At 42.1% G+C, this 26,010-nt stretch overlaps 1 protein-coding gene across 3 annotated transcripts in view; it reads left to right on the top strand.

Annotated features, from left to right (window-relative positions):
* Positions 1–26,010, top strand: part of PTPRE (protein tyrosine phosphatase, receptor type E) — a 182,163-nt gene that overhangs the window by 122,988 nt on the left and 33,165 nt on the right. Inside the window, exons 4-12 of one of the 3 annotated variants that reach the window (XM_019556286.1) lie at positions 2,594–2,696; positions 2,985–3,058; positions 4,872–5,008; positions 11,973–12,063; positions 13,542–13,618; positions 13,750–13,786; positions 14,691–14,788; positions 19,207–19,326; positions 23,575–23,735. In XM_019556286.1, coding sequence (XP_019411831.1) covers positions 2,594–2,696; positions 2,985–3,058; positions 4,872–5,008; positions 11,973–12,063; positions 13,542–13,618; positions 13,750–13,786; positions 14,691–14,788; positions 19,207–19,326; positions 23,575–23,735 — 898 coding nt within the window. Of the gene's footprint in view, positions 1–2,593; positions 2,697–2,803; positions 2,906–2,984; positions 3,059–4,871; positions 5,009–11,972; positions 12,064–13,541; positions 13,619–13,749; positions 13,787–14,690; positions 14,789–19,206; positions 19,327–23,571; positions 23,736–26,010 lie in introns of those variants that run through there. The other 2 variants (XM_019556285.1, XM_019556287.1) reach the window with 2 other exon arrangements.

Below are 26,010 nucleotides of genomic sequence, written 5' to 3'. Positions count from 1 at the left end.
GCTGGTGAGATGGTTTCTGGAAAAGACATTTTTTCCCTGAGATGCTTGTTTTAATTTTAAAGTTTCTAAAGGGATTCTGTGGTTCAGTGCAGGGGACTGGACTTTGATAACTCAGGGGTTCTTTTCCAGTTCTACATTCTTAAGGCCCGAGATGCACATTATACTTGAGAAGTGATTAATTGGTTAATCAGATCTTAAGTAGTGACCTGGCCACACAATCCTTCAATTAATAGCATGATAAAACCAAGAATAAGTGACGTTATTACACAAAATACGTGTAATATAACCTTTTTGGTTCCTATCATGCCTTTCATTGAACTTGTGGCCGTGCTCCCAACCTCTACATCAGTATCCAGAGCTCCAAGCTCCAGGGATGCATAGGGGGGGAGGGGGAGCACCCTGGACCCACCCTCAGACCAACTATGACCTTTCCATTTAATAACAGGCAAATTTATTGATACACAGTGATAACAGAAAAGGAACAATACCAAACAATTCTATATATCTACCAAATTCTAGGGCTGTCATCAGAGTCAAAGTACATCTGGTCAGAACACACTCTTCACTCTGAGGCTGTCTCTTAGGTGTCAGATGTCAACATACCAACAACCTGGAGGTGGGATGCTAAGGCCCACAACCCCCTCCAGTGGGGTGGGTGAAAAAGGGTGGTGGTGTGCCCTGTGTCCATGGTGGCCTTGGGGACCCCTCCTGGGGATGGGGACCCCTCTTGGGGAGGGGGGACCCCTTGTTACTCTCAAGCCTCTGCTTTTGTATTCTCCTTCCTTCCTGATGATTCTTGACTTATGGCTATCACTGATTGGTCTCTATGTTCATCACACCATCTACCTTATCAGCATATTCCAAGTTCATCACAAGCATACCCTCCCCAAAACAAGAATCTTACCCTCCCCCCCCACAACCTTTGGCCTTGTGAGCTGATGCCACCTCATCTCACGTTATGGAACAGTATGGTACATGCCCCCAGTTTCTCAAACTGTGTGTATATCTGTTGGCTTTGTTGTGTTAGACAGCCTGTCTGCTTCAAATGCTGTGTGAAACTGTATATGTGAAACCCAGGCTTTCTTTAGAAATCAGTTAAGCCCTGCTGCCCATCCTGAACCATTCTAATATATATATGTATTATACATATAATATGTATATGTATATTAGAATACATACATATGTGTGTGTGTATGTCAGTTCCCAAAAACATGAATGCTGGGGGTTCCCATCTGTCATGAATGCTCAGTTTTGTCCTAATTTCTTGTCTAATAAATATAATATCTTCCCTCTCTATTGACATTGGTGTCATCTTTCCTCTAAATATCACTTTCAGACCTGCTGCTGTGGTTTCTACTCCCTGCCCAATGTGCTCTTCTATTTTCTGCTCCTTGCTGTATCTACTACTGTGCAGCCTGTCCCCTCTCTGGTCTGCCACATGGCATACATAGAGGCTGCATGTGTTACTTGTGGCATGTGTGCTTCAGGTTAACCACTGTGGTCTAAACCATGCAATTGTCAGAAGTCTGAGAAACTGTAAGTCTGATTATGTTACAGTTAAAATAATGCTACTTAATTAATCAGAGTAGTTAAAAATTCAGCACTGGCAGCAGCACATCCCTGAAACTGTCTCTCGGGGTGGGCAAAATGCAGCCCACGGGCCAGATGCGACCCACCAGGCCATTCTATCCAGCCCACAGGGCCCCTCAAAATTGAGAAAATTAATATTTATATACCCCTGGCTGCCTGTCATGTGGCCCTCAATGGTTTGCCAAAACTCAGTAAGCGGCCCTCCACCTGAAATAATTGCCCGCCCCTGCTGTGTCTGGTTGATGTCAGGTGGCTGGCTCATAGATTTCCATTCATGACTGTCTTTGAGTCTTTGTGCAGGAAACATCCTTCTTTCACACTGTTGTGAGTTAGGCATACGACATAACTAGACAACTTCTGCTGAGGAAGGGCAACACGCTGACTGAGATCTTCACCTGATTTCAATCAACATGACTCCATTACCTTCACTAAAAATTACAACGCCTAAGGTTCTGACCCTATGTACTCTAAACCTTAAGTGCTTTATAAAATAATAAACTACCTTGTACCTACTTGTGTGATGCCTTTCAATATATTTAATTTAATTAATAAAATTCTGCATCACATATTTTACTCTACTAAATATATACCAGAAGAAAAAACCCACATTCTTGCCCACTTGATTTTTACACTTTTTAAATGTAACTTTACAGTGCCTTCAGATATTATTATAAATGACTTCCTAAAAAACTAACAGCTTTACGGTGCAAAAAAAAGTTTTAAAAAAAGCACCTCCCTGGATTTTTCAGACTTTCATTTATTTCCCAAAATGTACCTTTTGAGTTGTTCAGCAAGATGATATTCAGTCAGAACACAGCATGTAGCCCCAAAACTTATGTTCAGCGGGAGCCTTTTTGTTAAAGATTAACTGTTCAATGCATTTAAATAGCTTTTTTATAAGTATTAGACATGAATATACAGTTTATCTGTTTTAGTCATAAGCAATCTATTACAGCACTTCAAAAAGAGTGTGTATTTTAATTCACTGAGTTTATTTTAATAGGACCTCCAGATGGGAACAGTTCACAACAGCAACTACTCACTTCATCATTGATCCTGCTTACTATGTTCATCATTTTCATTCTTCTGACTGGCTGTTTTTGCAGGTATGTGTTTAAGTGTTTAAGCACTCTGCACAGTACTAGTTTGGTCTTGCTTTGATATTATCTAATGAGGAAATGAAAGTATTCTACGTGTGAACTGTAGTCTCAGAAACAGCTTAGCCTAGAGGAGGATGCTTCATGCTGTAATTTATCGTTAACCAAAACTTTTATCACCTGAAGATGTTCAGAAACAGTTTCTCCAGAATGACATGGTTTGTATCAGTCAGTATCAAAGAAAATGCGTTGCCTTTTTATACAATTATTCAAATTAATTTGGTTTATGTATTCAAGGTTCAGGAAGCATAGGAAAGCGGTTGTGAACACCAGTGACAAAAAAATGCCAAATGGAATCTTAGAAGAGCAAGGTAATGAAATATTTCGATTTTAGAATGACTTGTTTTAAAAATATGAATTCTTTCATTTTGAATGTTAAAAATGTGGTTCTTTACACTTTGAGGATTACTTGTATCTTTTATTTTTGTGCTGGGTTTGCCAGAAAAAAAAATCTCATATTGAAATAATACTGCCTGCCTTCTTATTGTTTTAAAATAACTTGCAACTTAAAGCTGTAACTTTACCAGATGCCCCACCTCCCTCCTCTTTCCCTATGCCAGTTCTCTCTAACTGGCTTGTGAATATAGGATTTCTCAGGATAGCTCTGTTTTCACATTAAGAAAAGCAATTGAAACATTTGTTTTAGAAAACAAAGTTTACATGCAAAAAGAGTGTCCCGTATAAACAGATCGAAAGTAAAAGAAAGATAAGAAGGATAAGAGAGTGTCAGTAGTATTTTTTTTAAAAAATATACAGACCAGAAATTGAAACTATTCACTAAAAGATTTTCAAACATTGCTTTTATTAAGAATTATTAGAATAGGTTTGTAACATTGTGCTATCAAGCACAGTACGTGCTAAGAGATGGCAAGTATATATGGGAGGGCGGGGGGTGTTGATACTTTGAAAAATCTATGGCAAGTGGGGGTGAATGCTCACAGTACTAAATATAACCCAACTGATGCAACTTCCTGTTCAACGTCACACATTTGCTAAAAAAAGTTAAAATGACAGGAATTTCCAGTGCATTGGAGACATGCTTACCCAGCAAGAATGGCTAACGAATGAAATAATAAGGAATACGGTTTTTGAAAGGACTGTGCCTCCCCCCCAGGTCTAAGGAAGAGTTTCTTTCACATAAAGCTACCACTGCAGGGAAGCTTCCTCTACCATGATTTCAAATTGTTTGGCTTCACTGGTAAGAAATTCAGTATTGTGACTACTGGACCTTAATATGCAGTCATTGTATAGTATCTGTAAAGTCAGCAGGTGCAGTTATTGAAGGCTTTTCCTGATATAAGGGAATCCCTGGGTGGCAGGAAATTGTGCTGAGCTACACTGATGTGTTTTGGCTACACAAAGGTGAGGCTAGAGTTTTTGCTTTCTGTTTTTGGAAGAAAGTATTGGTCCTAACAGTGAGTGTCAGGTGAAAAGGTATATTTTCAGAAAAGGAGATCTTGTTAAATACAAACTCTTGTCTCTATGATGCAAATACTGTTTTGGCTGATACTTTGGGACAGAAACTAAATGAAATTTCAGGTGCTTCATATACTTTTGGTTAACGATGTTGATACAACTCTTCAAACAAGTTGTCTTATGAATTTGTTTTGAACATTGTTAACCCATAAAAGCAGTTTATTGACAGCAAAACATTCACCCCATTATCGTGCTTCTAAACAGGGCAAGGTTTCTGACGTATGACAAATTATGATTCATTTTTTAGAAATAAACAAATACTTATAAAAATAGATTTCCATATATTTGTATCCTCACATACTGGAGGATATGTTTTCCGTATATTATGTATTTTCACCTCCAGTCCATGTGGTCTCTGGGAAGGGCTCCTAGAAATGAAGTTTTTAATCTGCTAAAAGCCCAACCCCCTCATTTAACTATTAGGAAGCTTCTCATATTATTTTGAATTTAGTCTTGCTTCAGAGAAATGACATAATCTTTCATGTTTACTGAAGAAATCTCTCTCTCCAGTTTGATTCCCTTTCACAAATGCCTCCTGTTCCTTCTTCCAAGGTGCTTCAGAAAGGTGATTTGTGCACAATTTGGTTAATGGGCTGCCTTGTTTCATTTTGAAAACATATTTAACATTTATTTTTTCTGATCTTGCAGAGCAACAAAGGGTGATGCTGCTCAGCAGGTCTCCCTCAGGCCCAAAGAAGTACTTTCCAATTCCAGTGGAGAATCTGGAGGAAGAAATCAGGATAAGATCTGCAGATGATGGGAAACTGTTTCGTGAAGAATTTAATGTAAGTTGACAGATTTTTTAATTTCAAACTCAGAAAAAAGAAGTAGGAAATAAAAAATGTATGTGAGCAATATTTTTTTTAATTAAATGCATGTAGCATTGATGTCTGTCATAGGAATGTTTGGCGGGTAGTGTGAAAGCTTCTTTGCATAGGTTTACTAATGCACCTTCATACAAAATGCTTCCAGTTGCTCTTTGCTGGGGGTCCCACCAGTAGAAGTAGAGGAATGTTACAGTCACCTACCCCCATGACAGCCATATAATATAAGTCCTTGTTGTCCTTTCTGCTCACCCCTCCAACAGCTAATTATTTTAGTTCTGGTCATCTCTTCTAGAGAGAACTCCAATATGTTAAATTATACAGTTGTTTTGCCCTGAGGGACAAATCCAGCAGGAACTATACTGGGGCAACGAGACAGATTCTAATTTGTGTTTTCTCCTGAATTTGAGCAAAGAGGTGTTTTGGTCTCTCTCTCCAGTTTGCTCTCCCTTGTCCCCCCTCCTCATCCTTTGCCTCTGAAATCTATTTCCTTTAGTGCTGAAAAGTGTATGCAGCTGTTGTCTGACAATAAAGGAGTGCTAAACTGTTTCTTTTTATCAGCATCTGTTACCGTAAACCCTAAAGTCTTGATACTCCTTACCAAAAAATATCTGGAGGAGAAGAAAATCTATTAAATATCACTCTGGCATTTCAGTCTGTGAAAATCTGATAGTCTGTGCTCTGCAGGGGAGTGCTTTAGGTAAAGGGATAGAGAATATGGCCTTCTAAACTGTGAATTTTGTGGCTTTATGCCCTTTAGGACTGTGCTTGACCCATATGACATGTGTAAGCAGGGCTGATGCCTCTCACTCAGGTCCTTAGAAACTATATTTCTGTCAGCTGGTAGAACATTTCCCCGAGGTATTCCCTTTGGCTAGAAAACAGAATCTGCTTGCTGCCCAGATTCACAGTTGCCTGGCCATTGTATAACAGGTTTTAGTAAGCTCCCATTGAAGAGGGGGAAACATTCTGCAGTTTCATGCCCTCCTTTTTACATCTCCCTTCTTCCCTCAACTTCTTGCAGTAGTCATAAGCAGAAAAGAACCACGTGCTACAGTATTAAATATAAGCCAATGCATAAATGTTAATCAAATAGTTTAGGGTGGTACCCTAGGACTAAAATGTAGTATTAAGTGATCTTCAAAATTGGCAAAATATTTGTACATCTGCATGCTGGTCACTTTGCAGTTTGTTTAAGCTGCACATCTCTCTTGCTGCTACAGCCACAATATTATTACTATAAAATGAAACATTTGCCTAAATACTTTAACAATTTTTTGAAAAAAGAAAAATGTAGGTTAGTTCACTAATGACTCTCCTAACTAAATTAGTGAATCTCCACAAGATGGTCAGTGATGAAAATAGCAATTGATTTAAAATGTACTTTACTGTTGGGTACTCAGCATGGGAAATCTTGCCAGTGTACAAACTCTGAGTCCAACCACTGTAGTCAAAGAAGCATTAATAAATGTGCAGGTGCAAAGCAATACCATAAAACAATGAGGATGGTGGAGGATGGTCATTAAATTCTGTTTGACGGTTTTAAACACTGTAATGACAACACTGTTGCTTATAGTTGCTTGCATTGAAGGCTGTTTTGTCAGATCTTGTTCTGCATGTGGTGTCAGAGGATGATGGGAGGGTGCAAGGGGTAGGTGAAAGAAGACAGTTGAAAACCAGAGTTGAAATGATACGTTATGCAAACACACACTGTCATTTCAACACTAGCAGGAAAAGGAAACTAGAGCACAAGAAAATTAGAGACTTACATTTAGAAAGTTTTCCCTTCTTAATTATAGCCTGAGAGCATATAACAACATACTGAACTTGAAAAGGAAAGTAGATTGCAGTGTTGTCTTAACAGAGACCATAGATGAAAGAGGTCCAGAATCTTACTGGAGAATCAAAAACACCTTCTACCCCCCCCACCCCCTCCTCCCAAAAAAAAATTCTCCTAGTAAGGAGTGAGTTGCTTACAAAAAGATAGTCCATCTGCCTGGTGAACCACTCATCCACTCTGTTGCACTAGTGATCTCACCAGGACTTAATTTCATATAGCTCCCATATAGCCTTAGCCTTTCACCTTGTCATCGGCTTTTATTGATCCTTATTTAAACAAAGAATACTTTGTATAAATCAGCATTAAAGGTAATAGGGCCTAGGATAAAAGGCTGGAAGGCTTTTGAATATGTTCACCAATAAATGAGAACCTCCAAAAGTTTCTCGTGTACTTTCATGCCATTTAGACTCTTTAACTGTCATTATTAATGTTGATATAAATCTAACCAAGTTTTAAAAATTAAAATAGGGCTCTGAAAGGGAGTAGGAGAGTCCTATCCTGGAGGTAAGTCATTTTTCTGTTCAGACAGTAAAAACAGCTTTTGTCCATTGATTTTTTTCCTAACAGAAAAAAACAGTACAAATATACTGGTTAATTTGTTTTATTTTTTGCATTTCTGTCACCAGCCTTGATTGTAGTTATCGTGTATTTATACAGCATAAAGTGTGCTTCATGTGTTGTCGATGCAAGTGATGACAAGGGCATTCTTTCCAGTAAGCTCCTGATCTTGCAAACATTTATATGTACACTTCACTGACAGCATGTGAGGAATCCCACTGGAGCCTCTGGGATTCTTCATATAATTACCATATTTACTCAATTCTAAGATGAGGCCTCCAACCTCCCCATTTAACACATGTGGGGAAGCTCCTTGTCTTAGAACAAAGTACAAGGGCCATTGAGATTTGAGGGGGCGTGGGGGGCTAGCTGATGTAGCTCCAGCTCCAGCCCCTACCCGGGATTGGGCCCTAGCTACAGCTGCTGCCTTCCAGCGCCTACACCCCACCAGCTCTCCTCTTCAACATTTTTCTACCCATTTGCCCCCCATACAGTGTCTGCTCCTCTGCCTGTCCCTCTCCTCCTTCCACCCTGTACTCTTGCTCTGCACAGGCGGGCTCTGTCCATGCTGCAGCCTGAGTATGACCCCAGCAGCACTGAGCATGACCCCAGCGCAGCCATGCAGCAGTGGTGCACAGCTAACATGGCTGCTATAGGGGATGGGCTGGGGCTGTGTTCAGTGCCTCAGGCTGCAGCATGGATAGAGCCTGCCAGTGTAGAGCAAGGGTAAGAGGGGAGAGAAGTGAGGAGCAGAGACTTCAGGGAAGGGAAGCAGAGAGGCTAGGAAAAGGAGGGAGAGGGGGAGTAGAGAGGATGTGGAGGGACCAGTGCTGGGGAGAGGGCAGGCAGGAGGCAGGCAGGCAGGCAAGCTGCTTGACCTTCCTACGTGCCCTCCTCCCCCACTGCCCTCCTGCATCAGTGGGGGGGAGGGGGGGGGTTGAATTAAAGGTGACCCTCCAATAACTATATTTGATACATGAAAAAGTATAACATTTATAATTTTTCCATATATAGAATGTAATTATTGGGGGTCATGTTTTATTCAGAGTTTTCTTAAATATAAGTAAATGTGGTACTATTTCAAAAGACAAAAATATGGATGATTAGGAAGGATGGAAGTGATAGAATAGAAGTGACTGAGCAGATGAGTTTGGTCCAAGTTTTTTCTCTTCCACATCCTTTTCCGGAGTTCACTGAGTATTGCTCTTGTCCAGTAAGTGAAGGCCTCATAAAAGCACAGTTGTTTGGAATATCTGAACATTGTGCTGTAGAAGCGTTCACTTTAGTATTTTTTTTTTATTTTTTCAAGTTTTATTTTCACTGGGATAGTGTCAGTTCAGCTCAGAGAGAGGAAAAATAGAAAGATTTTAGGCCAGATCATGCCCATCATATCTCCACGTGGATCTCAGGCCTCCTGCAGAATAAGTGAGTATGTATATGATGGGAGTACATGACCCATTTGTCATCCTGTAGATCCCTTTCCTAGGATTCTAGTACGTCCTCATGATGTGCACTGGGATAGGGTGTGAGGACTAGGATAGAGGACACTGGAGAGTTGGTGCTCTTTGTTGAAGTGGTGGTGGGGGTGCCAGAACAGTGTGGATTCCAAGAGCTCGGTGCAGACAGAGGCAAAGAGAGCAGGAGTCTTAACTATGGCAGTTCAAAAACCTGTTGCTCTGCAGCATGGTCTGTCCACTCCAGCTGTTCCTTCTATAGCAGTGGTGAAGTGTCCAGGCACCCAGCTGCTGCTGCAAGAGCAATACCATAGTGCTGCCAGGGTATAGACTCTACACAGGGTGGGGATGATTCTGGTGCCCCTCTGAAGTTAGTGCCCAGGACAGGTCCCCCCTCTTTCCCACTGCTAGTTACACTACTGGAGAGCATATTTTGGATGGGGGAGGTGCCCATTGTTCCTTTGTGGAGATAGGTAGAAAAGATAATATTGCTTGTATGCTCCTCTACAATTCAAACCTCTCCCACACTTAAGCAGTTTTATTTGGCAAAAGTGGCACAAGCAACCCTAGTCTGATGGCACCAATAATGTGTTACTAGAGGAGGTAGGGGTTCTCAGAAGCAGGGAGCTGGCACAGATCTGTCAGCTGCCTTTTTATGAGTCTTGTCTTCACTACAGTGTTTGATTTAGTTCTAACTGGAGTGGTGCACCTAATTCAGTTCTGTCTGCATTTGGACACTTTAATCTTGAGTACTGAAGTGCTTTTTTCATGAGTTGGCTGATCTAAAGAGGACATAAGTTAAAACTTGACTAGTTTGACTCATCCATTATTATCACAATGACTCAGTAGCATGGACACGCACTGATCAAAAGCCACTAGCTCTCTGATACTGTCACAGAGTATTGTATGACCAAGCAATTACTTCCATAATTTTCTAGGAAAGAATTCATAGAGCAGCTTAGCATTTAGAAACATGGGATGTATCTACCTGTCCTCTAAAGTCAAAGAAAGTCATGCACACCATCTATAGCCCCAGTGTGGATAGAACACCCTGAGTGTTATTTCACAAGAAGAATAATTCAAGTGTAGGTACCCTGAGAACTTGGCAGTGAGGGCATATCAGTGGAGATAGTCTTGGCATCCTACTGATTCCTGAGGATCTACCCAGTTTGTGGGTGAAACCTTATTTTCAGGGATCAAACCTTACCCCCAACAAAATTCTTTGGGAGTTACCCAAAGGAAGAACATGAGGGATTTCCTCTCCCTTCATTAACACCTTCATCTTCCTCATTAGGAGCTATCATTAAAGAGGCAAGGCATATCACTGAATTTATATGCTTTGTGGGGGAGATAGGAAAGTGACTGAAAGAGTATTTTGATCAACTTTTCAAATTTAAAAAGCAGTTTTTAAAGAGGGAGAAGATAACCAATGTTTTCTGCAGAATGATGAAATCAGAATTCTGGTGTTTGAGTACAAATACCTTTTATTTTTACATGGTTTGAGATCCCCTTAAATGTTTTTCATAATTAAGAAAACAGAAAATGTAAAGACCTTATGATACAGGAAAAAAAGAAATAGCTTGCAAAACTATAAAACTGTTATAACTGCTCTGCTAATATTTCTTACTTCTTTTTCTATTCTTTCTGCTAAAAGGTTAAAAATTTGTGAATGGTGCAATAAAGCAGATCTGCAAGGGCAAGTTACCATTAACAGTGTTGCAATAAGAATAAAACATTAACACAAAAAAGCAACTTTTCTTTCACTTGCTAACCCTATTCAGCCCTGGCAACTTTTCTTAATCCTTGTTTTTTAGGGGGATTTCCACATAATGATTTGCACAAGTCAGGCTAAGATCTCTGCCTTAAGAGCATGATTGATTTAGAGACTTTTTTCTTTCTGTTCCTTTAAGTGACTCATAAGACTGTCTGTATTTAGCTTGATTAATTCCTGGCATGGATGAGGAACACCATTTAAAAGAATGGTGGAAGAAGGCACAACACCAACTGCGGTTGTAGAAGTTAGAATTATTGCATCTGTGTGAGATGTTATATCTATTTAAGCATTGTAACATAGTTAAGTGTTTTGGACCTGGTTACAGTTTACACTTTGTCCATTTTACACTGCTTTTTCAATGTAAACAGGCCTTGTTCCACCTGACTCAGCCCAAACTGGCAACAAAGTGTCTCCCAAATAAATAAAAGACGTTCAATAAAGCCTCTATAATGGATGCCCCTTTCTTTCTACATAGGAGTTCCTCCTAGGCTAGGGATGAGCTTTAAGAGTCCTTCACAGATCCTTCATCTCATTCTCCATAGTCATGGAGTTCTCATTTCTCTTTGGTTTTATATTTTTATATTTTTCTTGCCATAGTAATATTTTTCTCTTTCACATTTTAATTCTGATTATATTGCAGTAAAGCACTATTTTTGAAAGGTACTTAGTGCATGATTAAGAATCTATTTACACTGCCAGATTTAGGTGGGATGTTGATTAATCCTGGGTACCTTTTCAGTCATTTTAACACACAGTCCCCATGGCCAGCTTTAAGATCACAGCATAGAGTTAGCTGGCATCCCCTTACTCTACCACTAACTTTGATCTAAAGAGACCCATGCCAGACTAGGGACCTTGGCCAGGGATTTTCTTAATATTCTTGACCTTCTTTTGTTATTAACCAAGTGCGTTTTCATACTAAAACCAAATAAATCTTAAAAGTACAATACAAAGTCAGAGCCGTATAGCTTTTGCTTCTACATCCTCATGACTTGGTCACAGCATAATGAGTCACTCTGCCATTTGGTGTTTTGCAATGGCAACCTTTTTTTAAAGTAGATTTGAACTCTTAAATAGCAAAAGTCACAATTTCCTTTAAGCTAGTATTTAAGTATTGAAACTGTAGTAAAATGTAATCAAAAGGTTGTAAGCTGTTTTAATGAGGAGAAATTCCTTTTTTTAAAGAACTGGAAAATGCCAAGAAATTAGTTCTATTTCTTGGTCATTGAATACTGTACAGCTAACAGTTAGTACAGAATGTTGTTGCATTTCATTGACCTTTATATGTTTTCTCCATAGTCATTAACAGCAAGCTATGTGCAAGGAACGTTTGAAATGGCAAACCAAGAAGAAAATAGAGAGAAAAATAGATACCCCAACATCCTTCCTTGTAAGACTTCACAATTTATTTTCAAATTATTAGTTCAGTGTATGGATGCCTCTGGCACCAAGCATGCCAGTAATGTTGCTTGCATTTACTGAATGTGCTTTGATGATTTAGATTATTGTACCAAAAAAATGTTATTTATAATGTACAATTCATACCTCAGCAAAAGTAAGCTTCTTTTTGGAATATCTCTTCTGTAAGGATTTTCTTCCAAAACACTTTTCTTTAATGCAGGGGTGTTAAAGATAGGGCCTATGTGCTGGATCCAGGCCACAGAACCCTAACATCTGGCCCATGGTGTGACCTGTGGGCCTTGGACTAGATCTGTACACTGCATGGGACATACCCCAAACTGGCCCTGAATGCTACATACTCCCAACCACCAGTGTGCTGCACACAATGCACAAAACTGGTCTGATACGTGATGCATGTGGTGCTGGAGCTGGCATCTACACTGGATATAGTGTGCATGGCCAGTAGTCCAGAATATGCTTCAAGCAGCACACAGGTCTGGAATTGGCACGTGCACTGTATGTGGCCAATCCAATGCATTCTGCATGTGAGGCTGGAGCTGGTGCATACTACATGTAGAGCGGTTTTGGGGTACATCCTGAATGTGGCATGTGGGCTTGTCCAGAGCTCCTGTTGCATGTGGCGTCCATACCAGACTGATCCTGCAGACTGGATCCAAGGCACAGGACAGACCTGTCAGCCCAATCTGGCCCTCAGACCTGCCCCAAGTCCCTTATCTGGTCCGTGAATTTGATTAATGATGAATTTGGTGAACAATAATACCTGATGACTGATAACCTTGCTGTAATGGATTTGAGAGAGCTTGACATGCACCTTTAGAACTCAGAGAAGTGTCAGTTGATTCTCTTGAAATTCAAGTCAGTTTTGCTCTATTGAAAAAACAAGGAGCTTTGAGTATATGAGCAAGTTTCGAAGTATCTAACCTATCTATTCCATTGCAAAAGTTTGGATGGCATGCAATCCCTATATGGATTAGAAGTGAAGGGAATTTTTATAGCAGAAGCTTATATATCATGCATCCCAAAATGGTGAGCACTGTGCAATTGCTTCACACCTGGCCTTGTATAATTATTACGCAATTCAAAGAGAACTTGAATGATTCCCAGTCCATTTACCTAGAGATCTAAGTGGCTCTTCCTAAGTGCCTGTGAAACACATAAGTCTTTCAGCATGTTCTCATAGTCACAATCTTGGGTCAGACTGAGCAAGACAATAAGAAACCAAAATCTTCCATAAGCAGATATGGAATAGTTATTGTGAACACCTTTGGATTAATTGATCTTTTACTACATTTAATATCAAAGATAATATTGTGAATGGAACTACAAGTATATGATTGACATGCATGTTACAGGGTTTGGGTTTTTTTGTGGGAGGTAGTAAATTCCAGATTGACTGACTAGAAATCTATTGGATCTACAAACGTTAATAACACACTCTCTTTCCAGATGATCATTCCAGAGTGATATTGACCCAAATGGATAGTGTTGCAGCATCAGACTATATTAATGCTTCATATATAGATGTGAGTTAATGGCTTTTTACTTTTTGTCAGATTGTGCATTGTAAATGTAAACTAAACATCAGATAGACACTTATCTTAAAGGGAATCTTTGCATCTCATCTTTTAACTATCCATAAAATCTATTTCCCTAGGGTTACAAAGAAAAGAATAAGTTTATAGCAGCTCAAGGTAAATTATTTGTTTGGTTTTGTAAATAATTTTCATTTTAATTTATTTTAATTTATTACATTTCTTGAACTGTTTCAAATATGCATGATGGCCAGATCTAAAACTGTATTTGGAGCCTTTAGTCAGAATTTCATTTAAATTCTGTCTGGCAGCTCTAGTTCCACTATTATTTCTCAACTCCGGGAAATTCCCCACTGCAGATTCCCTGTCTCTGTACTCCAAGCAGAATCTTTCTCCTGTTTCTCCATGCTCATCTGTGTTCCTCTGCTGAATCATAAATGTTATAGTTTTCCTAAATTCTGGACATAGAAAGCGAGCTGCAATTTAGAATACTAAATTGTGCTCAGTGCTTGATCTAAATGAGAGCAGAGTGCTCCTATTGGAAGAATGGGGGGGAGGGAGTAGACTATCTGTTGATCTTAGAAGAAGAGATGATCCTGATCATCAAACTTTTATGCCACCAAAAGCTATGGACCAACTATCCAGAAATGGGCTGAGTGCATATATTCTATGTAGTCCATCTAGAAACTTGACAGACTCAAACTGCTTCTGGCCAAGCACATTTAAGAACAGTCTTGACTGGTCATTCTCTGTCATTCCTTATACAAGGACTGATTACAGGGCCCAATATAAGTATAGAAATTCCAGTTGTTTCAGCATGTACATATTGATTACACTTATGAGATAATGTAGTAAATGTTTTCAGTAATTTTTGACAGTGTGCTTGGAAAGTAGGAGTTTTGAATGAGCATATGGTTAACATGAAAACTGAGTCGATTGCAGCCAGCATAGTTCCATGAGATATGAACCGGTGACTCAGTTTGCAAGGAAAAATGTTTTTGTATATTGTGATAGTCTTGTCATCTTTGTATCTGTTCAATATAACACTGTCTTCTATGTGCAGGCCCTAAACAAGAAACAGTTAATGACTTCTGGAGGATGATATGGGAACAGAAGTCAGCAACTATCGTTATGTTAACAAACTTGAAAGAGAGAAAAGAGGTGAATAATATTTTATATATATTATTTCAGCTTTGATCAGTCTATTTTGAAATAAGTCCCAAATTTATGCAACTGCAATGTGTTGCTTAAGCGTTTGGCTAATAGTGACTGTAACCACTTCCTTTCTTACTCTTCTCAGAGCTATTTTAAATAAGTAGGGTTGGAGTATTATAGCTCTGATGGTCCAGGAAATATACAAAAAGCAAGGGGGGGGTTGGTGATATTTTCTACTGTATAGCTGAGAGCAGAAGTAGATTCAGGGTTTTACTCAGGCAGGTGTGAGAGGAGTGACCACCACTGTAGGGCTGGCTAATGCTCCCAATTCCCAGCCTTCCCTTCCTCCTCTCCCAGGGTGGGCAGACCACACCACAGGAGCAACAGTTGGGGACTTTTTAAGGTCAGGTACCCTCTTTCTGTCCCACTTCAGAGGCACATCCCCTCTCTCTACCCTTTCCCTGCTACCTGCTGCTGTTGTCTTCCTTGTCCTGAAGGCGAGGGAAGCTCCAGAGCCACTTCTGCTCAGCTTCATCTGGGCTGCACAGAGGTCAGGCTCACCCTGGGACAGAGGAAGCAGTGGGCAGGTTCCCCCACCCCATGCCTGCTCCTGGGCTTACAGGGAACACCTAGGGGAACCCAGCCACTACTACCACTGTCCCAGGCTGAGCCCAAGCCCTGCCCAGCTTGGCTGAAGTGGGCAGGAGGAACCTCACTCTGCCCCCTGGTCAGCGGGAACAGTGGCAGCAGCAGGAGGCAAGGGAAAGGAGAGGAAGGGAAGAGGACAGGATGTGCTTCTGAGCATGGGGGCGGGGAGGGGGAAAGGGAGAGGGAGATTCTTACCTGCTTGGAGGACTTAAAGTCCTTGGCTGCTGCTCCTGCAGTGTAGTCTGAAAGGGAGAAGTGATCATGCTCCTGTAACCCTTCTGTATTCTTCCATGGTTGAGATAGATGCTACACAAGCTTCCAGCACAAAGTGGCCTCCTTTAGGTGCCATACAAGTATAGTTGCAACTTAAGATTGTACAAGAACATATATAAATGGTCTCTGGGGACTAGCTTTTTGATCATTAATTTTTACCGTGTCCTACACAGCCTCATTTTTTTGTACTTTGACCAAACTGCAAATTGTTCTGAACACCTATTTGTTTACACTGAAGAAAATGTGAGACTGGTCCTTTTGACCTGAATAGGAGTTGAAATGAATGTAAAATTCCTGTTTTCTTGTGTTAGAATCAGGATTGGTAACCCATGGGCATTTAAGAAATCTGAGCTATCCTGTCTCCCAATAATGAATTTGGCTTAAAAATAATAAGATTTAGTTTAAAAAGTAATTTTGAACTCGTTTTACTTGCCTTTGGTTTTTATGCTTTTGGCTTCATTACAATTTATGTTTCTTCTGCAGCCATGAAAGTTGAAAACTTGTTTTTTAAAAATAAATGCTGAGATTATGACATAATGGTGTAACAGGACATGCAGGGGTAGGGTTTTTAAAAAAACACCAGAAACTGAAATGTACTGTAAAAATGAGAGCTGGCAATACTAGTTGTGTTAAATTAAAATATGTGCATACACCATCTGATCTGTTGCTATTCCCCCTCTAGCTATGTGTCAATGTAATTTGTGTGTGTGTGTGTGTGTGTGTGTGGGTATTTATATATGGAGTGGAGAAACTGTACAGAATGGAAACAGGAATGCAAAGACAGGAAGTCACAATCTGTTATGGTTTGCACTAAAGTACCAGTGGTTTTTTAGTTAGCAGCTTTCAACTGTAATGACTATAACATAAAAAAAATACAAGGTGTGTATAAAATCACTCATAATATAATGATCACATGTGTTTATGATATGCTGAATTTCTAGAAAAATACTGCTATTATATTGGCAGAAGGGTGGCATCTTAAGAAAGAGAGGCTTAAATTTTCTTAGGCTGCAGCCTGACTAGGGACAGACATTCAAAAATCTGAGCCTGAATTGATTCAATCTTCTAACCTGCAAAGGCTGAACCAGTTTACAAATGGATAAATGTTTCCTTTTCATTCCTGAAATGCAGGCACATGCCTGCAGTGGCTCAGGCCAGAAGCCCAGGGGTGCTAGAGCAGCCTTCCCTTCCCTTCCACAGGGAAGCTGAGCTCACAGGGGTGGGGGCAGTGGGGGCGTGGCCAGGCCCCAACAGGCCTGATTAAGACTGAGGAGGGGCTTAAACCCCAACCCCAAGGGTAGGGGAAGAGGGAGCAGGGCCAGACCACTGTGGTGGGGGAGGAGGAGGGGAGACTTCTGCCCACCTCAGTGGCTCCCTGACAGCTGGGAGCAATCATGGCACACAGTGCTGCCTGGCCCCAAAGGGAACTCTTCCACCTCCTCCCGCTCTCCTACTGTGGCAGAGTGGGGAGGGGGGCTCTGTTTGGTGCTGGGAGGGGTTCTTCCCCTTCCTCCTCCTCACCTGCTGCTGTGGGGTATGGAGGGGAGCTCTGCAAGGCTGCTGAGCCCTGGAGGAGGACTCTGCCCCCAGCTCCTTTCCCACCACCACAGGGTGAGGAGGCAAAGCATCTGGGGAGTGGGGCTCTGTTCTGTGCTGGAGGATACTCTTTCCCCTCCCCCCCACTCCCCGCTGCTTCAGGGGGGGAAAAGTTCCTCTCTAGGGCCAGACAGCCTCACATAGAGGCCCCCTCCCTGCTCCATGGCAGCAGGGGAGGAGCAGAGGGAAGAGTCCAGGGCCAGGCAGCCTTCTTGCATAGAGTCCCCCTACCCACCCTGTGGTGGCAAGGGGGGAGGAGGAGTCCCCCTCCAGCACTGCACAGAGCCTGCCCACCCCCACCCTGGGGGGAGGAAGAGCGGGAAATGGCAGAAGAGTCCCTCACTGCACAAAACAAAGTGCCCCTCCCTGGCATGGGCCCATTAAGGCAAAGCAGGCAGAGAGAAGGGTTAATTCCTCCCTCTGTCCCTTCTGCTCTGTAGCCAGGGTCGGCCAGCCCCAAGGGCCACCACCACTGCCCCCTCCCCTTTTCCCCCCAGCAGAGAGGCAGACCACAGCTGCAGTGAGGGAGGAGGGGAAGGAGGGAAGAACTAACCCCCTCCCTGTCCACTTTGCTTTTGTGGGGCCATGCTGGCCAGTGTCTCACTATGCCCTGTCCTTGCTCAGGCTACAGAGCAGACCTGCTCGGGAGCAGAGAGCACAGCCCAGCCCAGAGAGCATGCTGGGATGCTGGAGGGCTCTGGTTTAACTTAAACCAGGAAGGGGTCTGGGACAGACATTGCATAAACCAGTTTGAGCTCAATCAGTTAAGTCTGATACTACATTCAACCAGGTTTACCTCAAACCAGTTTCAGCCATTTTGGAAGTGGTTTATGTGCGCTAATGTCTGTTCTGTTACAGGTTTAAACCAGTTTGTGATCACTTAAACTGGTGTATGTGTAATGCTTGTTTCTAGCCCCTGACTTCAGACTAATATGCTAACTACCTCTGGCTTCTTTATTGCACACCTTAACTCTGTGCCTTCTTGTCCTAGCATTCCTCCTCTGTTTGTATTGTATCCCTGTTCTTCTCTTAATACTGTGTCTTATTTATCCCTCCATGTGTAAAGACTGAACAGTAAAATTTACAAGAATCCTGTTGAATCACTGGTCAAGACGAGCATATGTTTAAGTTCTAACTAACCAGGGTGAATAGGTGAATTAAATAAAAACCTTGATAAAGAAAATCTAGCCAAAGGACCATCAAAAATGTTGCTTTTGGAGTACTTTTTTTATCTTTATAGGTTGATTAGGCTAATTAACATTATATTATTGACTGAATACCCAGAACTCTCAGAGATGTTCTCAGTTCATTATTCTACCTTGTTTTTGGGTTAATACTAATTGGAGATGCAGTGAGATAACATGCTGAGCTCCTGAGAACAATATACTTCCTACTCAAGACTGTCATTTTCATTTTAAAATTAAAAAGATATTTAAGATTGTAGGAACTCCATATTTGCTCATGAAAAGTTTTTCCTCCTGATGTCACTAGACTCCCTGTTCTTTTAGTTCACAATATTTTTTTTCCTGCTGTTGGGATCCCTTGGTGATAATGACTGTAGGGAGCTACCTGACAGCAGCAAAGTAAGAACACAAGCAGTCTTGGGATTCGCTGTCTGGCTGCTAAAGAAACTTCTGAGCACTCTTCATCATAACCATGTAATAACTTTGTATAATAATATGGAAATGCAGATAACTAGCTCACACCCTAACCATTCTGAGATTAGCAAAAAGTTGTAAAAATCATTTCAAATTTTAGGTAAAAAAAATCAAACATATCCTAAATGCTAATTTAGGTTTAATTTCTATTATTTTAATAGTCATTGTACAGCTCTGTATGCTAGTAGTAATGGGATTTGATACACTTACTGTAAAAGTACTGAATGTAAATGCCACATCTTTCAATAGGATAAATGTTATCAATACTGGCCTGATCAAGGATGCTGGACTTACGGAAATATCAGAGTTTCAGTAGAAGATTGCATAGTTCTTGTGGACTACACCATTCGCAAGTTTTGTATTCAGTCAGTAAGTAACTCCTTACCTTGGTTTTTAAAGCAGATTATAACAGAAATTCAAGTTTTTGTTCAAAAGAAATTTGCATGGAAATGTAGTTTTAACTAAAATGTAATTAAGCATATATATAAGCAAGGTGCTGGATTGAAATAGAATTGTGTGCATGTGCAGTATTTGGGTATAGATGACCATATATGTATATGTATACATTAGATGACTGTACAATATTTAACACTGGGGACAGGAAACTCCCCTGGTCCTGGCACTGCTCTACTCCTGGATTCTCTCAGGAGCCAAGAGTCAAGAAATGGCAGGATGGAGTAGCTCTCTGGCCTCCCACCCCACCTTGGCCCAGTGCTTCTCAGTTCACAGAGCCCCACAGGAGCTGGGAACCAAGCAGGGAGAAGCTCTATGCTTCCCTTCACAGCCAGGGGCTGGCCAGGAGCTGTGCTGCTTCTGGGGCAGTTCCGAGCCAGCCCATAGGTGGGCAAGGAAATCCCCCGAACAGCTGGGAGTTGGCTGGGAACTGTCCTCCTTCTCCTCCTGGCTGGGCAGGAAAATTCCCAAGCAGCCAGTGCTGGCCAGGAGCTGTCCCACTTTTGTGCGGGGAAGCCCCACTGGGCACAGGACCTGTCCTCATAGGCATGGCACCGGGAGAGCTCTGCAACAGGAGCTGTCTCTCAGCTGTCTCTCAGCACATTGGGACCCCTCTTCATGTTCACAGGGCCAGGAGACAGCTGCTGCTGCAGCTGGCAGAGCTCTCCTGGTCCCATGCACATTGGGAATGGCCCCTATATTCCCTGCCAGGCCCCCTGGGCTGAACCTGGAACCCAGGAGAGCCTGGAGCCTGGCTGTTGCAGAGCAGGGTAGGAGCAGCCATGTACTGCAGATTTTTTCCCAACAGGGAACATGTGTGGACATGCTCCCAGGGAAGGCTTACTGCACAGTATACCTTTATAGCATTGGCACATGCCCAAATTATACCAAAAACTGATCTAGATAAAGCTGTGTACCTGTCATGTTTTACCTGGGCCTTAGAATTACAGCAACATTGTGCCTTCTTGAATTGCCATGTTACCTCTGATCTTTTTCATGTCTCCCTCTACCTATGATATTCTCTGTCTCCCTGGGATTTTTTGTTTCTTAGTAAATACAAAATTAACCAAGTAGAGTAGACTATTTATATATTTATAAAACACCAAATTATGTAGTTTTTAGTGATCAAGCTGTATTAAGACTAAACATAACAGATCATTCATTAGCCATCGCTTTTGTGGCAAGGCAGGAGTGCATTGAGGTTACATTTCAGGAATCCCCTGAAATTAGGTTTCAAAAAAAAAAAATCTTGAACTTAATCTGTAGAAAAAGGCATATCCCTTTAGTCACCAACCCAAACAGAACAGAACAAAGGGCAGCTTCTTTCCACCAAGAGCATGTGTAGACAAAATGGGGGTCCTAAATTGAAGGTGGTGGGTTTTAAAAAACACCGCTTCAGTTTAGGGCTGATTAATCTGTGCATCATGTGCACACCTCACTGAATTACCTGCCTCTCCAGCGGAGAGGGGAAGGCAAGCTGCCAGCAAGTGGAGCAGTCCCTGGGCTACAGGGAGGTTGGTGCTTCCCTCACGGCAGCTGTGCGCCCACCCCAGGTGGCACTGGCCTGCAGGCGCCCAGCTCAGGGGGTCCTGGGGGCACCACAGCTGCAGAGGGAATCACCGGGCTCCCTCTCAGCTCAGGCAGGCAGGCAGGCTCCAGGGCAGGAAAAAGGCTTTACCACTTTTCTTAGGTGGAGCTGCTTTCCTGGGCTGCAGGAATTAATGCGCAATACAAAAGCATTTAGCCCGCTTTAAAGTGCCGTGCACACATGCCTCTTGTGTTGTTTACACATGGCCCAAGTCTACAGTCATCAGTTTTACTCTCAAATGCTTAATAGGCCATGCACTTTTACTAGTTTCTTCCTGAGAACTGTTGTGTGATATTTCTGCTTTTCACTGCTGATTGCCAGTTTGACTATAGAGGCAGTTAGTGATTGTAACAGGCTGGCTGGCAAAGGTTTGCACCTTGGAGAGAGCTAGAGACACCAGCCACACCTCTGCAATGGCAGTGCAGAAGGAGAAGACCACTATAGTCGGCCTGGAGAGCCAGTAGAATGCAGAGAGGACGCGTCAGCCGGAATGGCAGCAGGAGATTGGGGTCTGGCAAGTGAAATAAAGAGACTGAGCAGCTCTTGTCATGGGTACAATCAAAAGGAGCTTGCCCAAGAGCCTTTGCCACTCAGATGGACACCACTATCATTATGGGCTGGCAGATCTGGTTGCCAGCCAAAAGCAAAGGAGAGGACCAAAGAGAGATGGCAGCCACAAAGTCAGGCCTAGTAGCTTAAGATGGAGTTGGAAGGGGCTAAATAGAGACAGACCCCAGCTCTCCAGCAGCCAAAGGAGATTCTGAGCTTGCCTGAGAGAGAAAGACCAGAGGCAGCATGCGTTAAGGACTGGGACCCAGGGAAAGATCCCAGGAAGGGAAGGAGCAGCCCAAAGCCAGGGAGGAGATCTTGCTGGGCTTGCCTGAGCATTGAAATATCTTCAGGTGAGGGAAAGGTCCAGCAGGTTATGATAAGAACCAGTGGAGCCAACACCGGCCACTACAGACTGCATCCTATCTGGCAACAGTGACCCAGCAGTGAGGATGCTGAGTCCCCAGAGCTGTTCAAGAAGGGGCTAGATGAAAAGATGGCAAGAACACCTACTATAGGAAAGGAGATGGACAGCCTCGGGCCTGTAAATGTTTGTAAAGAACCTCTGCTTTGGAGTAGGTTGGAGGAAGCTCAGAGAAATATTCCAGATGGTGGGGCTAATACAATACGTAGTCATCTAGTAGTACAACACTGGGAAGAGCAGAGACAGTGACTGAACACCCCAGGTATGCCACTCACATAATGGCTAGGTTTAGTGGGCAAACAGTGTGGGGCAGGCCCATCTGGGTAAAGATGAATTGAGAGGCTGCTCCATAGACTGATGGTGACATGGCCTCCCTGGATTTGGTAGAACTATGAGGTGGAATATGAGCCCAGCAGGAAGCCCTCAGGGATCCTCCATGGAAGTGGGGAGGCCAGATGGAGGAGTAATCTAGAGGGTGCTAGGAAAGATGTGTCCATTGCACTGGGTACAGGTGGGAGGTTGTCCTGAGAATAAGTAGAAGGAGGGATCCCCAGATGGGGGAGAACCTGGCCCATGTGGGCTGGTTAGCAGGAGTGGGTAGCCAGGGACTACTGAGGATGTTGGGAGGGTCTTAGGGCCATCAGAGCAGCAGTTGAGCATGACCCTGGAGAAAGCCACAGACCCTGATGGGAACCCCTGCGGGTGGGCAGAGGGAAGAATTCCAGGTAGAGGCACTGGAATTTAATTAATGCCAGCCAATAGGCTTATGTTCTGTGTATATTAATACTTTGATTGTATGAGGATTCAATGTTTATGTTGTATTAAGCTGTAAATTGTAAGACTGATGGTTTGGGAGGAACCGTAGGGTTGGTGGAGGTCCCATAGCTTCTGGGGGGATACCAAGAGTGTCCAGAGGGGTGATCCCACAGAGCCCAGTCCCATTATACCTGGACAGGGATGCAGAGAGAAAGTCTACAAGGGGCAATCCTAGGGCACCAAATGGGCACAGACCTGAAACAGCCTTGCTCTGAGCCAAGGGTGCTAGGGAGGACTGGGGTAGGGTTAGAGTTGCCTGTGCCTATTTTCCTTTTTTTCAACAGGGTAGTTGAGGCTATATCAGCCTGCACCTTAATAATTAGCACTAAAACCATAAATTAAAAATAAAAAGAGAAAACTTACAAGATGGGATGATAAGCTACAACATACTGGAGTTGTTGCCCAGAGCTGCATGCAGTCTAGTATTCCTTATCTGAACGTGTCCATGTCCTGAACATGTTTGTATACATTTTTGGTGATGCAGTTCATTAGGAATTAGGCAACTTACTTTTCTTAGTGGTCCAAATCCTGAATTCCTACAGGCTCTCATAAAAGTTTTGTATGAAGTGAAAAAGGACTTTAGGTTTTGACCGGCTGTTTTACATCTGATTCTTCATGTACAGTACCTATTGCAATTATGTAATGATTGGCTTATATAATATAGCATAACATTGTCTTTACTTTATGACCTGAGATCCTAGAATCTACAAGCATTAAATAAGTTTGTTTATGAATCTTTATATAGGACAATAAAATGTCACACTCATTGTCTTTGTGCTCCTAGCAGCTTCATGATGGCTGTAAAGCTCCAAGGCTTGTAACACAGCTTCACTTTACCAGCTGGCCTGATTTCGGAGTGCCTTTCACGCCCATCGGGATGCTGAAGTTTCTAAAAAAAGTCAAAACACTGAATCCTTCACATGGTGGACCAATTGTGGTTCATTGTAGGTATGTATACACTCTTTAAACTTTAAGCCTGAACAATTTTTAATGTGCTTTGTGTCCATCAAAACTAAAGTCTCTTCAATGGAAAGGCTGTAATTTGTGTAAAAGTCAGGAATTGCAGCGTTATTGGTAGATCCAAGGATAGGAATGAATGCAAAAAGTTTTTCTACAGTCATTTTACTACTGAAACTTCAGTTTGGTGTTCTCAGAGTGCTGTCCAGTTTATATAGTTGAAAGCATTCCTTGTTAGAAAAAATACATTTGTAACACAGATTGCTAAGAAACACTCCTGAGAACTCATCATCCAGCTTTCTCATGTTTCCTAACAGAATAGCTAGAAATTTTGTAGCAAAGATGAACACTTAAGAAAATCTTTTTAACACTCTGACGGTCCCTTACAATGGCCATACGGAATGTGTGCCATTCATGCACCTGAGTTTCCCACCACTAAGGGATTAATGCAAGCCATTCAAAAATCTATCATGGAAAAAAAATGAAAATATTTTTTCCAGAAGTTAAAAAGAATATTAAAGCCTCCTTCTTTTCTTTTTCCCTTGTCCAATGTCTATTTTGTCAAAGAGGGACAATGTATATACTTTTGTGAGCCAGCCAAAATTTTGTTCCTTGTTTTTTATACAGACTCCTATCTTGGGAAGAATTCTTGTTCTCTCAACAATTTATGCATGTACTTCAAAGGCTTTTCTTTAAGACTTAGGGAAAAAAAGATTTTAATAACCTTTCTCAAGCTTCTCTTTGAAATGCACATATCTTTTCTTTTACATTCTTTGCCAAGATGTTCTACACTAAGCAATGCTGTGGTCATGCATTTATTTCTCACCAGCAAGGAATCCTGTACTTAATTCAGTTGATACTAAAATGCAGACTAAGCAATGGTAGCTGTAAAATGCCTATTGTTGAAACAAATGCAGAGATCTAAATGCATAGCAACAGGACTATTTTATGCTACATGTTTTGGGATTAATACTATAAGACTGTATTACTGCTTGAGAAATGTAGATTTTAAATATGATGCCCCCTAATTTCCTTTGCAGTCCAGGATATGATGCCATTGAATTGGTGGGAAAAGAAAAGGGAAATTCATCTGTAATGCAGTTCTGACTGGGCTTTTAAAAAAAATCATAGCTAATATTAAGCAAAAACTACTTGACCAGAATAGGTGTTTGATACTTAAAGAGAAACGATTTTAGGTTAATCAGTATTTAGAAGTAGTGAAGGAGAAGCAGATAGAACAAGAGAAAGGAAAGTGGAAGGAAAGATTATGGCAATTTATTCCAGTTATTATTTAAACATCTCCCCTCTGGGATAAATGAGCAGGAAGAGCTGATAAAAGGACATCAAAAAGAGGCTTAACATGGACTAGAATCAGTAGGGTGTTGAGGCACATGTCAATCAGAGCAGAGAAGTGAATTTTGAGCAAAGTTGAAAGGGTTAAGTAAGGCTGTGTGTCAGAGAGGGCAGTGAAGGCATTATGCATACAGAGGAAGGTAGAACTGAAAACAGAAATCATTGGGCGTGTCCAACTTGCAGGCACATGTGCGTGCAGCTGCTCAAATAGAAGCAGTGTAAATTTGAGTCGGGGCTTTTTGCCTCAGCATATGTGCCCGGACATGCACTTTGGTGTGGGGCAAATTGTGCCACTTGGGGCAAAATAGCCCTTCCAGGCTTCTCCTGGATCTGCAGCCAGGGGGAACTAGAGCCAGCACCTGTGCTGTCCCCATCTGTACAAAAAACTGCCCTGGCAAGTAGCTCAGGGCTACTCACTCTCAGGAATTCTGGTGTTCTGTATTTGAAAATGAAAAATCCCTGATAAAAAAAAATCCCAAAGTCACTCTGTAAAGTACCCCAAAATCCATGTTCCTCCACAATTAAAACAAAAGACCACTAGAGAGAGAGAGCGAGTGAGAGACAGCAATCAGTTGGGTAATGCTTCATTGATATATCTACAGTGTTAAAACAATTTGGAAGGCCACCAGTGTCTCTGTCATCATAATAAAGTGAATTCTAAATACCTATATATTTTGCTGCCCCCCACAGGGGCCACAGCCACCCCAACATGGGTTACAGCTCCTCCACAGGGGCCACAGTCCCCCCAACAGGGGCCAAATGGCCCCCTGCAGGGGCTACTTCCCCCTGCAGGGCCCACATGCCCCACCCCAGCTTGCTCCCCCAGTCTCCTGGATTGCTGCCTCCAGACCCCATCCCTCACCAGCTCCTGCAGCCCCTCCGTGGCTGCCCTTCCCCCCTGCTCCCCCGATGG

This window comes from Crocodylus porosus, unplaced genomic scaffold (genome assembly GCF_001723895.1).
Source record: "Crocodylus porosus isolate Cpor-Errol unplaced genomic scaffold, CroPor_comp1, whole genome shotgun sequence".
NCBI classification, from domain to species: Eukaryota; Metazoa; Chordata; order Crocodylia; family Crocodylidae; genus Crocodylus; species Crocodylus porosus.
The sequence above is the reverse complement of the archived record's forward strand: the minus strand, read 5'-3'. Positions and strand labels throughout refer to the sequence as shown.